Source organism: Tachypleus tridentatus, chromosome 4 (genome assembly GCF_004210375.1).
Source record: "Tachypleus tridentatus isolate NWPU-2018 chromosome 4, ASM421037v1, whole genome shotgun sequence".
NCBI lineage: Eukaryota > Metazoa > Arthropoda > Merostomata > Xiphosura > Limulidae > Tachypleus > Tachypleus tridentatus.
In genome coordinates, this window is record NC_134828.1 from 76,280,790 (window position 1) to 76,293,614 (window position 12,825).

At 32.3% G+C, this 12,825-nt stretch overlaps 1 protein-coding gene across 1 annotated transcript in view; it reads left to right on the plus strand.

Moving 5' to 3' along the window:
* Positions 1-6,761, plus strand: part of LOC143249476 (V-set and immunoglobulin domain-containing protein 10-like) — a 100,519-nt gene extending 93,758 nt beyond the window's left edge. The window contains exon 5 of the mRNA XM_076499390.1: positions 5,954-6,761. Coding sequence (XP_076355505.1) covers positions 5,954-6,081 — 128 coding nt within the window. The 3' untranslated portion in view covers positions 6,082-6,761. The remainder of the gene's footprint in view (positions 1-5,953) is intronic.
* The last annotated feature ends 6,064 nt before the right edge of the window (positions 6,762-12,825 follow it).

A 12,825-nucleotide genomic window follows, 5' to 3' on the forward strand; every position in this document is an offset into this window, starting at 1 on the left:
GAAGCACACAGTATACAAGCTAAGACTTCTTTCAATTTGATTATTTTTAGTAATTGCCCATGATTATTGAAAATAAGAATAATATTTTCACTGTTATACTAATACCTTTACAAAGAAAAATGTATACACATTTAAGTTTTCAATGGATGGCTTAGTTTTAAAAACATTTAGTTTTTAACAAACCATATTTATGTATAAACAGTACTAATATTTAAGTGAGAAAAGCCGTATACAGCGTCAACAAAAACAAAGAAAACTACAAAGTCGTTCAAACGAAGAAGAGTTGTAGTCTATATATTTCATTTACAACTTTCATTCACTTTGTAAACATGAACTGAAAGTTACGCTGTTGGGTTATTCTCAACATGTAAGTCGTAAAAGAGACCATGACCGAACATGGGGAGATGAACTGTCCCCAGTAGTAATAACGGGTTCGAATCACCGTCGCACCAAACATGCTTGCCCTTTCAGTCGTGGAGGTGTTATAATATGAAGGTCAATCCCTCTATTATTTGGTAAAAGAGTAACCCAAGAGTTGGCAGTGGATAGTGATGACTAGCTGCATTCCCTCTAATATTACACTGCTAAATTTGGGACAGCTAGCGCAGATAGCCCTTGTGTAGCTTTACGCGGAATTCAAAAACAAACAAACAAAATCCAAAGAAACGACGAAATCAAAGATGAACATATAAACAAAACATTGAAGCCACCTAATGGTAATTGCATCAAACTATTAAATTACAAAAATCACCATAACTTTTCATGAAACATGATTAACTAAAAAGGGTTATTATCCATGATTTTAGTTACTATGAACAGTATTTTAGTGAAGGCTTATAAATAAGTTAACAAATATTAAAAACGTTATTAAAAGTGAACACTTAAAACATTTGTAATAAATACACATACATACACGTTTCCTTAGACTCATTGCTCCTTGAATAAAGGTAGTGAGCATCTGAAACCAAATATTATGTTATACAAATATTTCCAACAGATATGGACTGGTTACAATAATACACAAAGTTGAGTACGTTACATTAAAATAATTTCCAATATACAATATTAGCGAGTCAAATGACAATCACAACCGATATAGAGTCGAGGTAGAACAATATGTATCATACCTACAGTATGACATTGTTTGGCATTTTGTAGGTAGTGAGATATTATCGAAACTTTTGCTGTTTGACAGTCCTTTCCGATCCAAAAATATTCAAACACTCAAATCATAAAATTTGCTCAGATAGGGGAGTTATAACTTCTTAATGACATTGGAAAACATAGACATATGAATTAATTTGGAGCACCAGGATCTTGAAGAGAGAAACCTACAAGAATTCGAACCCTAGGCATGATAAGCAAATTGCGACGTTTTGTAGTACAAAGATAAATGATAAAAATCTGTCCATATGCCCCAGGTGACAGTACACGACGTAATCAAGAAGGAACGTTTTCTGGAAACGCGACACAAGTTCACGTGTACAATAGATGTTTTCGTCTGCTCAGCCTTCGCATACCTCACGCAGCAAGAGTATTCATATCGGGTATTCATATGATTTCATACGAATACTTACTAGTCAAGTCACCATATGAAAAGTCTATGAGATTCTGTGCGGCAGAACTGTTAAAACGGTTGTTAGAAAACTTTCATCCTTATACACTAGATATATTAGGAACAGCAAGCGGGGAAAAGTGGTGTACTTTGAATATGAAAACCTTACGAAGGATGCTTTTGCATCGGAAACCACTATTCATTCAGATGGCTACATAAATTTTATTGACATGGTAAGGGCCTAAAATAATTTTAATCAACCTCTGTAGTATGAGAATCTTGTGATATCACGTTCTTTTGACGTGAATTGTGCTGTTCCTTATGTGTTTTAATATATTTGTGAATGCTGATCAAACAGCTCTCAGTAATTTTCACTAAATACCCAATTTGTAGTATAATTATTACTACATAGCATTTCAGTAGCTCATGACTACGCTCACTGAATATATATCCCTAAGGTCATTTACTTTGCGATGGGCAACATCATCCCTAAACAAAGTTTTCAACCAACTGTAAATTAAATGTTCAACTAGTTTACAAGAATCTACTTCCACAAACCAAGAATAATTTCCTACGTGTGTGGAATTAAATACAAAGCTACACAATGGGCTATGAGTTCTCTACCCGTCACAGGTAACGAAACCCGGTTTCTAGCTGTGTGAGTCTGCAAATGTACTGTTGCGCAACTGCGGGACTGAGAATACTTACGAAATAATATGGTAAATCGTATATCTTGTGTTGTGTATGTCAAGAAAATATGTTTTGAATAAACAAGTTACTTTAATATTATACAGACGTATTGCTTCCGTTCGTTAATAATAGAATATCTTTAAAACCATTTGAAGGAGCAATATTTAATTGTTGTTTTTATGTTGTCTGTGTATTAACTTAACATACTATGTGTGTGTGTATTGCATTATTTTAATTTCTAACTCTAGATAGGAACGGCTGTCATATGAAGTATTAGACACCAAATACAATTTCAGCAAATGAGTAATGATGGTGACTTGGGAAAAGTTTAGCGAAAAGTAAATTAAAAGGGAAGAAAAAACTTTATGTAAATGAATTACTTGTATTGAGTATGCACACACTTATACGTTTCAAGTTAAACTTGGAAAATGATTTGCATAGCTACATAAACTTTGAATTCTATAACAAAATAACTTTTTGTTTCTTACGAATGCGTAATATAATGAAATAATGTTTTCTTTTCCATATTGAATAATTGTACCCACTATGGCCATGAAAGCAAAAAAAAAAACAAAGAAAAAATAAAAACTCGCCATTAGTTACAGACACACGCTAGTCTGTTCTCTAAGGATTTCATTAGTTTAGTCATGATTCACCTACATTGTGTTAATTGTAAATTCGAGATAAAAAAATGTAATTATTTTTCAGGTAACACCATTCATTTTGTTTGGGGAACGCAAATTGTAATATACTAGTCTAATTAAACATCGTGTTACCTAAAGGAAAAATCATTACCCGTGCAACTGATCTTGAAAAAAAAGGAATTATGATTGATATACCAACTTCGTAGGGATTGCCTGCTTGTTATGTTAAAATTATAATCGCATGAACAAAATGCTAATTAATTCCACGGGATTAGTTCTCTGTTATCTATAATATGTTGACTTGCTTGAAGATAATATTCAAAGACATTTTTACGAATACGGTTGAGCCACTTGTTTACTATATAGATTAATTCATACAAGCATTCTGAAGACTTAATAAATAATCTTAAAAAGCCACATGATTCACTGCATCACTAGTTCAGCTAAGGGGATAATGTTTATTTATCACCACGAGTGGTCTCTTTCTTCATAGTTTTTTTTTTTTAATTAAATTTGTTATTTTAAGTATCTTTCCATGTTATTCTTTTCGTTAGAAATAGTCACATATTTCCTCCCAATTATATTATTAAAAAATAATTATTAAACAAATGCATTATTTAAACTTTTAATAACAGCTCTTATTAACACTCGTACGAAACAATATTGTACAATTATTAATACTTATTTTCCTAAGTTTGAAAAAATATGATTCACTAAATTGGGACTAATTAATATGGTTCATGATTTTTAGACATATTACGTATTAGTTGATCTATTTTACGACACAATACATAACTTTCTTCTAGATATATAAGGAAAACTTACTATACCTGCTATATGAGAATTGAATTCGTTTTTGCAAAATTGTAAACGAACTTGTTGTTGAATTATAACTCAAACCTTCAGATATTTGTAAAAAATATTCTGTTTCATGCTTGAGTAGTTTGTTCTATGCTTTGTAATGCAAGCTTACCAACTTAGTATTGTATACACAGACATACAAGATTGATACAATATATAATAACTTGTTGTAACTAGATCATCGATTTGACACCTCAACGTGCATAATTGAAACGTAACTTTTTCAGCGTACGTGTTGCTCATATAAACTACTTCGACGTATCTTAAAACCACAGGCATGATCCGTTTAAGATTCATTTCCAGTAGACATGTGACGAAATTCGATTTTTCCCACGCCGAAACGGGTTGGCGTATAATTTGTATCTCTGATATATATAAAATGACAAAAGCATTTCACATGTCCTTTGTAATGAATTACTAAATTTTTTCTATCTAAAGTTTTGTAACTCAAAAGAATGCATTGTCAAATAGGTAAAAAGAAAAGTATCTAATACATATAACATATACAATTATTACAAAAATAAATTACATTGCAATGATAAAGCAAAGTAAGAAACTACAAAATATTAAATAATTTCCCTTTCATGAACTTCAATGAACATATTTTGAAGGTTACATTCAACCAGTTTCGTGTTGAATTCCCTTCCTAAACTGTGGATCCAACTAAGTCTTCATAAGAGGAAATGTTGCGTGCGTTCCGAACACTAACCAATTACACTTTGCTGGCGAAAGGTCAAAGGTCAGAGTATAATAAAAATGGATAATAGTTTCAGAACTAGAAGTAATAATTCGATTGAAAGACATTCTATACGTGGTTCAGTGTATGTTACTTCTGTTCTTCGTAGTTGTATTTGGCTCACTCTATATTTGTATACCCTATCTAAGTAGACCAATGGACTGACTGCTTTCTGCATTACTATCTTTTTCTAAGATTTATTTGATCAAATATTATAGTTTATTTAATTTAAAAGTAAACGAAGTTCATTTTCTTGCTTTAAAAATATTTTATGTACATAAAGCGCAACCTTACGGAATACAGTTTATTTTACAGACGTTAAAATATTTAAACAGTCCTTGAGTATATAAGGTAAGCACCTTGGAAGTCAGATAAGTGTTGTCATTTATTGTTTCTAGGTACTTGTTAAATAAGTTTTTTTTTGTTTTTTTTGCATGTGAAAAACCAAAGATAATAATATCCGCAAGTCGTTATTCATGTTTCATAGTTGTCATTCTTCATGACAGTATATTTCGACATCCGCCTTATTGAATAAAATTATTAAATTTTATTTTTGATTATGCATCTTAAATATTTGAAATTTCAAAACAACAAGAGTTGACTAGGTATGTGATACGATATGCCAAACCTCTCCAACACCTCTCCTATCTACTGACTCTGTAAACAAATTATATTACTATAATTTATGTTACAAGAAGAGGTGTATGATACCACTAACAAGTACGACAAAAACAAACATACGCATAGCAATCTATTTTCTTCTTTTTAAATTTTTTCTCAAACATTTGTTTCAAAGAGTGCAGATTTTTCTATCTACAGTGGTGGCACAGAAGACTCGTCGATAAGTCTGAGGAGTATAATTCCAAAAATGAGGTTTTGATACTCATGGTGGATAAAGAACAAATAGCCCATTTTATAGATTTATATTTAATAAAAAAACAAATTTATATAATGTGCTTCTTGGAGTTATTATTTCTTCTCACTCATGGAGTATAATAATTATTCCTTTTTTTTTCTGATTGCTGTTTGTTTTAGAATATGTTCCCAGTAGTACAGTAGTATGTCTGCAAACTTATAATTCTAGAATCCGGGTTTCGATACCCGTGGTGGGCAGAGTACAGGTAGTCCATTGTGTTGCTCTGCGTTGAACTTCAACAAATAAACATCAAACAAACGTTTCACAAAAAAGCCACATTGGGCTATCTGTTGTATTTACCGCAGGGAATCGAACCCTGGATAAAAGCATTTGAAGTTTGTAAACCTACCACTGTCTCATCTATTAAATAATATAAGATTCGTACAACTAGTGAAACTATTTTTGCCCTTTGTTTTACGTTAAAAAATTATATATGTAACTTTCGTAGTTAACCACTAATTACTAAGCAATCGAGTCTAAGAAACATGATATATATATATATATTAATTTTATACTTTTTGCTACATATTTATAAATCTTTAATTAATTAGGAGAGAAGCCCGCAGCCATGCACCATGGTGTGACGTCTGTTGGTGTCGGCGTATGTGTTCAGCCCATTTTGGTATTGATGTTAGTGCAGTTTGTGCAACGTTGTGTATCGGATGTTATAGGCAGATAACCGTGCTACACGCTGCAGGTGGACTCAGAATGTTCGCCAGTTGTCTCGGTAGAAAGATCTGAGACAGTGATAATGATGTGTTGTAGCTATGAGGTGTTGTCGATCTTAACTGAATATGTATCTGATAGCCTGCTGTCCTTTCATAAAACTCCAACACAAGCCTCAACACCCCGGTTATGACCTTTGACACGCTGTCTTGATAATCTTCCACACAGTTTTGTTTCTCATCTTCCTCAGTGAACTAGACATTTGTCACCGTCGGTTCTGTGGGTATTTTTTGTGTGTGTGAAAAGTAAAACTTGTGGACACTGGCCAGTTTAATTGTCATGTTGTAAAATGTCCAAAATACATGATGTATAAAACATAAAGTAGCATAAAAATTAGATAAAACAGCTTTAACGTACGATGATTTATGAGCCTACTCCACAGACTAATGTCATTAATTATTTACGAAACTGGTCATATTGGCTCCACTTTAATTTGCAGGTTGTCGGTATACAACCGTAACTGCTCAACAACCAGGAAGAAGCAACAAAAGAATATTCTTCATCTTATTGACTGAAGTTGAAAAAGGTGACATGTATGTAACTGAATTATTTTGTCACTTCCTTGTGTCATTTCTCCACCTGTAGTAGATTTTAAATAACAGATTCAATAAATATTGGTGCTTCTGTCGATCGGCAGGTGTCAGCTGTCAATTAAGTAATTTTAGTGTTAAATAACCTATTTCGTAGTATTATATATGGATCTTCACTAGCTCGTGTTTGTCTATAAGATTTTGCTGCAGACAACACTGTTTTCTACACGTACCTTTTCATTAAATTAACACGAATTTTGAGAACATAAAAATAAAACAAATGTTCAGTCCTAACAGTCACCCGCCGGTGCAGCGGTAAGTCTACGGCTTTAAAGCGCTAAAATCAAGAGTTCGATTCCTCTCGGTGGACTCAACAGATAGCCCCCTGTGGCTTTGCTATAAGAAAACACAAGTACACACAGATCTAATAACGTAGTGCAATATTCATTGGAAGTACAGACTACAAACTTTCAAAGTTCCTGTTTTAGACCAAAGATAAAGTCTCATTACAGAGCGATTTCTGTTCAGAAACAATGTCCTTTTAAAAACTAAATTATTTATGGCACACTAACACAAGTTCTTTTATATTTTTCTCTGGCCAGTTCAAAATGTGTCAGTTTGTTCGCTGTGTTACGTAATATTTTAACGACGTTCCTTGTGAATCACAAAAAATAAATAAAAAGTTTGTTTTAAATTTTGCGGAAAGCTGCTCGAGGGGGGCTATCTGCGCTACCCGTCACTAATTTAGCAGTGTAAGACTAGAGGGAAGACAGCTTAGTCATCACCACCCACCGCCAACTCTTGGGCTACTCTTTTACCAACGAATAGTGGGATTGACCGTCACGTTATAAAGCCCCAACGGCTAAAAGGGCGAGCGTGTTTGGTGCGACAGGGATTCGAACCCGTGACCCTCACATTACGAATCGAATGTCTTAACCCACCTAGCCATGCCAGGTCACGAAATATATGTAATTAAATAAAAAGTATATTTTTCATTATATTTTTCGTCTTTTGTAAATTGTTGATTTACCCAAATTCCGTAAAAGGAAATAAATATCAAAAGCTTTGAAATAAAGTGAAATTTCAAATCAGTTTTTCATTTTAAAGCATATGTGTGTGTGCGCACGCGATACTTGTATGAACATCATAATAACAAAATATAGGTATAACATCACAATACTGTGTAAATTACTTTTAATTTATGAAAATATTGCGTGCCTCACTTACACACTGTCACTAAAAATCGCTTAAATACGATTTTAATTATATTGTTGAAAATAAGAAACAGCAAATGATTTATATCAGGAGTCTAATCGATACAGAATACCGGAGTCGACAATCGATCGAACTTCAGAAACTTAAAAAGAAAATTCGGTAGCTGATGTAAAAAAATAAAATAAAAAGGAGTGATTTCTTTTTCGCTGAACCAGAATTTATGAAGTGCCCAGAGGCGACATCTATACAACTATTAATCGAAAACATGACAAGATCTTTTTTAAAAACCCGAAAACTTACAAGTCAAGATAGCTTATCCTAAAATATTATTAGTTATGGTCCTCGTCTTGATAAAAAGCCAACGTCGTGTTTTGATTTTCTTTCATGGTAAGGACATTGATTATAAAATATAATGTTATAATGTTAAAAGATTGGCTAGCACTTCAAAAAGTGTAATCATTTCTCTGTAAGGGTAGAGAGTGACCAATAGACAATATTATATAGTTACTGTACACATTAGTAACGGTAAAAATGATAATAGTCTAACTTGCTAAACATAAGAATTAACTTCATTTTCTAAAAGTTAATTGAGACCAGTAAAGAGATGTGAAATTCAAAGGAATTATTGGCTCTTGGCTTAGCTGTTAGTGAGACGAAGAACAGATCGAAATATTCACGGTTTGAAAGTGGCGTTCGATCCGTTCTTTTAACAGTGGAAGGAATTATAACTGTTACAGTCAGTCTTGCTACTCGGTTAATATCATAATAGACCTGCGGGTATTGTTGACCCTATTTTTTTCTATAGTTAACAGTTATAAATTGGGAATGGTTATGCCTAAACTTTAGGGACCTCTGATGTGACCCTGTGACATCTCTGTCTAATAAGTTTCCGTTCAATATAAAAATACTAATAAAGAGATTAGCGTATGCAAAAACTCAAACAATAACCTTAGCTTAAGCTTGGTGATTAAGCAGAGTAAGACTGTTTGTTTGTAATTAAACACAAAGCTACACAATAGGCTATTTGTGCTCTGCCCAATACGGGTATCGAAATCCGGATTCTAACGTTGTAAGTTCACAGACATACCACTGTGCCACCGAGGAGCGAAAGAGTAAGGCTAGTTTGAGTATGCTAAGAATGAAAGTAAAATTAGATGTCAGCTTTAGAAGTTAACTAATGGTGTGTTGTTTTTTTTCTCATCCTTGGATGCCTTATCAATCTTCCTAGAATTATAACGGACAATTCGGAATACTTCTATAAATACCTACCTCAATACTCATTAAAAACCATTACCCTCTTTAAAGTGTATTGATTATTTCTTCAAAAACTAAGAGCATCTACAGTTTATCATCTGTAAATCCTCGGACATACCGCTGGGGAGGGTTTTTTTTCGTAAAGAATTGAAAGATCAACTATTAATCTATACGTTTGCAAAGAACCTAAAGATATCTTTCTGGTTTAAAAAGGTTAACTTAAGCAACTAATTTATATATTCGTTTTTATGGCCCAGGAAAACGAAAACATGAACCTTTTAAGTTTTCAAAGAAAGCCTTTCGAAAACTACATACATGTTTACAAACAAAGACTAAGTTATTTTATGATATTTTATAAAGGTGATGATCGTTTATACAACGAGAAGTAACTAGCCTTTAAAACCATAGGGACGTATTTTACCTTTAATCTCGAGGCATAATAAAAATACTCGTTTACGGAAGTAAAACAAAACTTAAGTTTTGATGCTCATATTAAAAATTAATTAAAAGCTGTACTCTAAAGAAATAATGCTATTTTTTCTCTCCATTAATATTTAAAACACTTTAGATACGATAACGGTGTTAAAATAATATTTATTTTTCATATGTTTCTGTATTTGAATTACTTATAACTTCACTCCGTTGCCAAAAATTCAAATTAATAACAGCTGAGGATGTTTCCAAAGGAAAGTACACAAAAAAGCTAAGATTGTCATCCGTAAGACAAATACAGCTAGAATACTTTATTAAGAAAGGTTTTAACTTGTATTTGAAGTAGAATAAAAACAGAGAAGGAATGACACTAATTTTTCATGGCCATAATCCGAAAACAATCGTTTGTGTAAATTGCATTCAATAGAATGAGGTACGAAAAAATGATGCAATACCTAGAGTAAGTTTCCGAAACAAGAACAAATATTGATCAGTTAATTTCAATTATGAGTTATTCTTATTCGAAATATACGAGTCTTTAAGTCTTTGAATACGTATAAGTTGAGATGATAACTAGAAGAAAGGGATCAGCAAATAAAACATATTTTTAAAAATTTTGGTCGTAAATTCTATGAGAGGAATGGAACAAAAACTCCTTTGTTAAAGCATGAGAAATAAAAAAGTTGAATCAAAAGTTGTGTCTATTTTTTTAAATGTTGTTGTTTTTTAACAGAAAGAATATCTTCAAACTCGTTGAATTATCCTTGAAAATATTACATGGAATTGGAATTGAACACTTAATACAACGCACCAAACATGCTTGCTCTTTCAGCCGTGGGGGCGTTATAATGTTACTGTCAATCCCACTATTCGTTGGTAAAAGAGTAGCCCAAGAGTCGGCAGTGGATGGTGATTACTAGCTGTCTTCCCTCTGGTCTTACATTGCTAAATTATAGATGAGTAGCGCAAATAGTCCTCGTTGAGCTTTGCGTGAAATTCAAAACAAACAAACAAACTTAGGGATGGCTATACAGATAGCCATCATTTACCTTTGTGTGACTATCTAACGCAAACAACTAAATACGTAAAACATTCACTTCTATTCAATACCTTATTAGATACAATTAAACAATTATTTATTTCACTTTCACGATAATGTTTATTTTGATATCAATGAATGCTACAAGAGAAGAGAGTAATTATTTAATTTGTATCATTTCTAAGCCTGAGTAAAATAAGTGAACACAATGCAGAATACTGAAACATTTAATGTAGTATTTTCTTGTCCGCGTGTTTGAATTTTTTTTATCTTTTGTTTCATGCCCATTTTTCATAGGCGTAAAAACAAAGCATAAAATTTATGAAAATCGATTCTACTTCGAGCGGAAAATATTCAGAGGATTTACGAGAGCTCAAAATAATCTCGACGACAATAAATAAAAACAGAAAGTATCAAGATTTTAGGCACTACCATTTCCCTTTGACATAAGACGTTCGAAAAACCTTCCGTTTTGCTACCATTTGTAACTCTTCTAAATGCCTCTAGGCAATCATGGGCATATGGATGGGAAACTTTCTTGGACGGGGTTATATATTATTACTAAAAAGTCATAGCATGCACTGTGCAATCTGGTCCGTTCAGGCTTCACTAAATCCGTCGATCCTGCCTCATTTGATTTCTATTTAAGAGCTACTTATCACAAATGAAACACAAAGTTCCTGTAGTTGACTTACAGCTAGCTACACGTCTCTTGCTTCACTACACAGACCTCAGTAAAATTATTGTGATAAATGAAGTGAAAAATCTCATAATTTTTCATGACGCAGTCGTGGTTAAACATAGACGCCATTATATAACTTTTCTATACAAAACACTTCCAACAAGTTATATCGAAGTAACAAATGTTTTTTGGCTGTTTGTGTACGCGAGCGCGTGTGTGCAACATACCACAAAATAACATAAACAATTCTAAAATAACTTCCAGTGCTCCATTTGTTTCTGTAAATCCATAATTGCAAAGTTAAATAACAACTTTATTTATTTGTTATTTTAGTGGTACATAAAGAATTATACCAAACAAAACAACTTTATTAAGTAAAAATAAATATTTCAAGAACTTTTTTTATCACCGTTAAGTGAACTTTCCTTCATGTACGTTTTTAACCATTTTACGTTTCAAAAATCCGAGATTTAATACACAAGTAATATAATTCTGTAATAGCAATTTCATTCTCATTTTTTTCTGCATAGATACAGTTAATATCCGCAGCACTGCACGAGAATATATGTGAATTGTTAATTAAAGCCCGATTCAACTGGATAATTTGAAAAGATGTAATTAGTTACCAGATGAACACAGAACGAAGTCATAAAAACTGAATTAGGCTGCGCTTTGCCTTACTTGAAACTTGATAGGGTTGGTTCTGCTCTACATTTGCAGTTTTTCGAATTATTTAAATGCTAATAAAGAAAACTTCTGATTATTTTTTAAACATGGTTATCAGAATGTATTACAGTAGAAAGTTATATTTCTTATTCATTACGTAATTATATTTCTTGTTTAATTAAAGTACTTTTGATTTTTTAAATTGTATGATACGATCCAGCTTGTAATAATAAAATCAAATGCAGCTATTCGATTCCACTCTTATATAGACCAGAATCATTTTCCACATTTTCAATATGACAAAGCCACATAGAAGTTTCAGGAAGGTTACTCGTACTTTGTAAGAACGTGTTTAAAGTTCTGTGATGCTCTTGGGACTACTTCTTCTATCGTTTATCGTGCTCAGTCTGATGTTCATAATTACATATTATCACCTAACACTTCACTTTTTTGTAATAAGCTGCTGAGACGGGTTAATCTTAAAAGAGAGAAAAATTACTACACACCTCCTTGACAATAAATACTTCTAACACTTGATAAGGAAGATAAACACCAATAATAAAAAGAAGGAAAATTGCAGATAATCCCTCTCTCCTTAAATAAAACTAATTACGTGTAACCCATGAAGCAAATATATTTCAACAACTTGTTTAAAAATACAGTATTCCTGCGTGAAACTTATATTTTCCGAGTTATTTATATATATGTGTTTAAAATATACTTCATTGTATTGAGTCACAGTTCAAATATATGAACCGTTTTCATAGGATTGGGTAAGCTGTGTTTTGACTGAGGAGAACAGTAAATCACGTAATAAACACATATGCAGTTTAGTGGAATGGAATGCATAAAATCCACAATATATTTACATTATTAGTG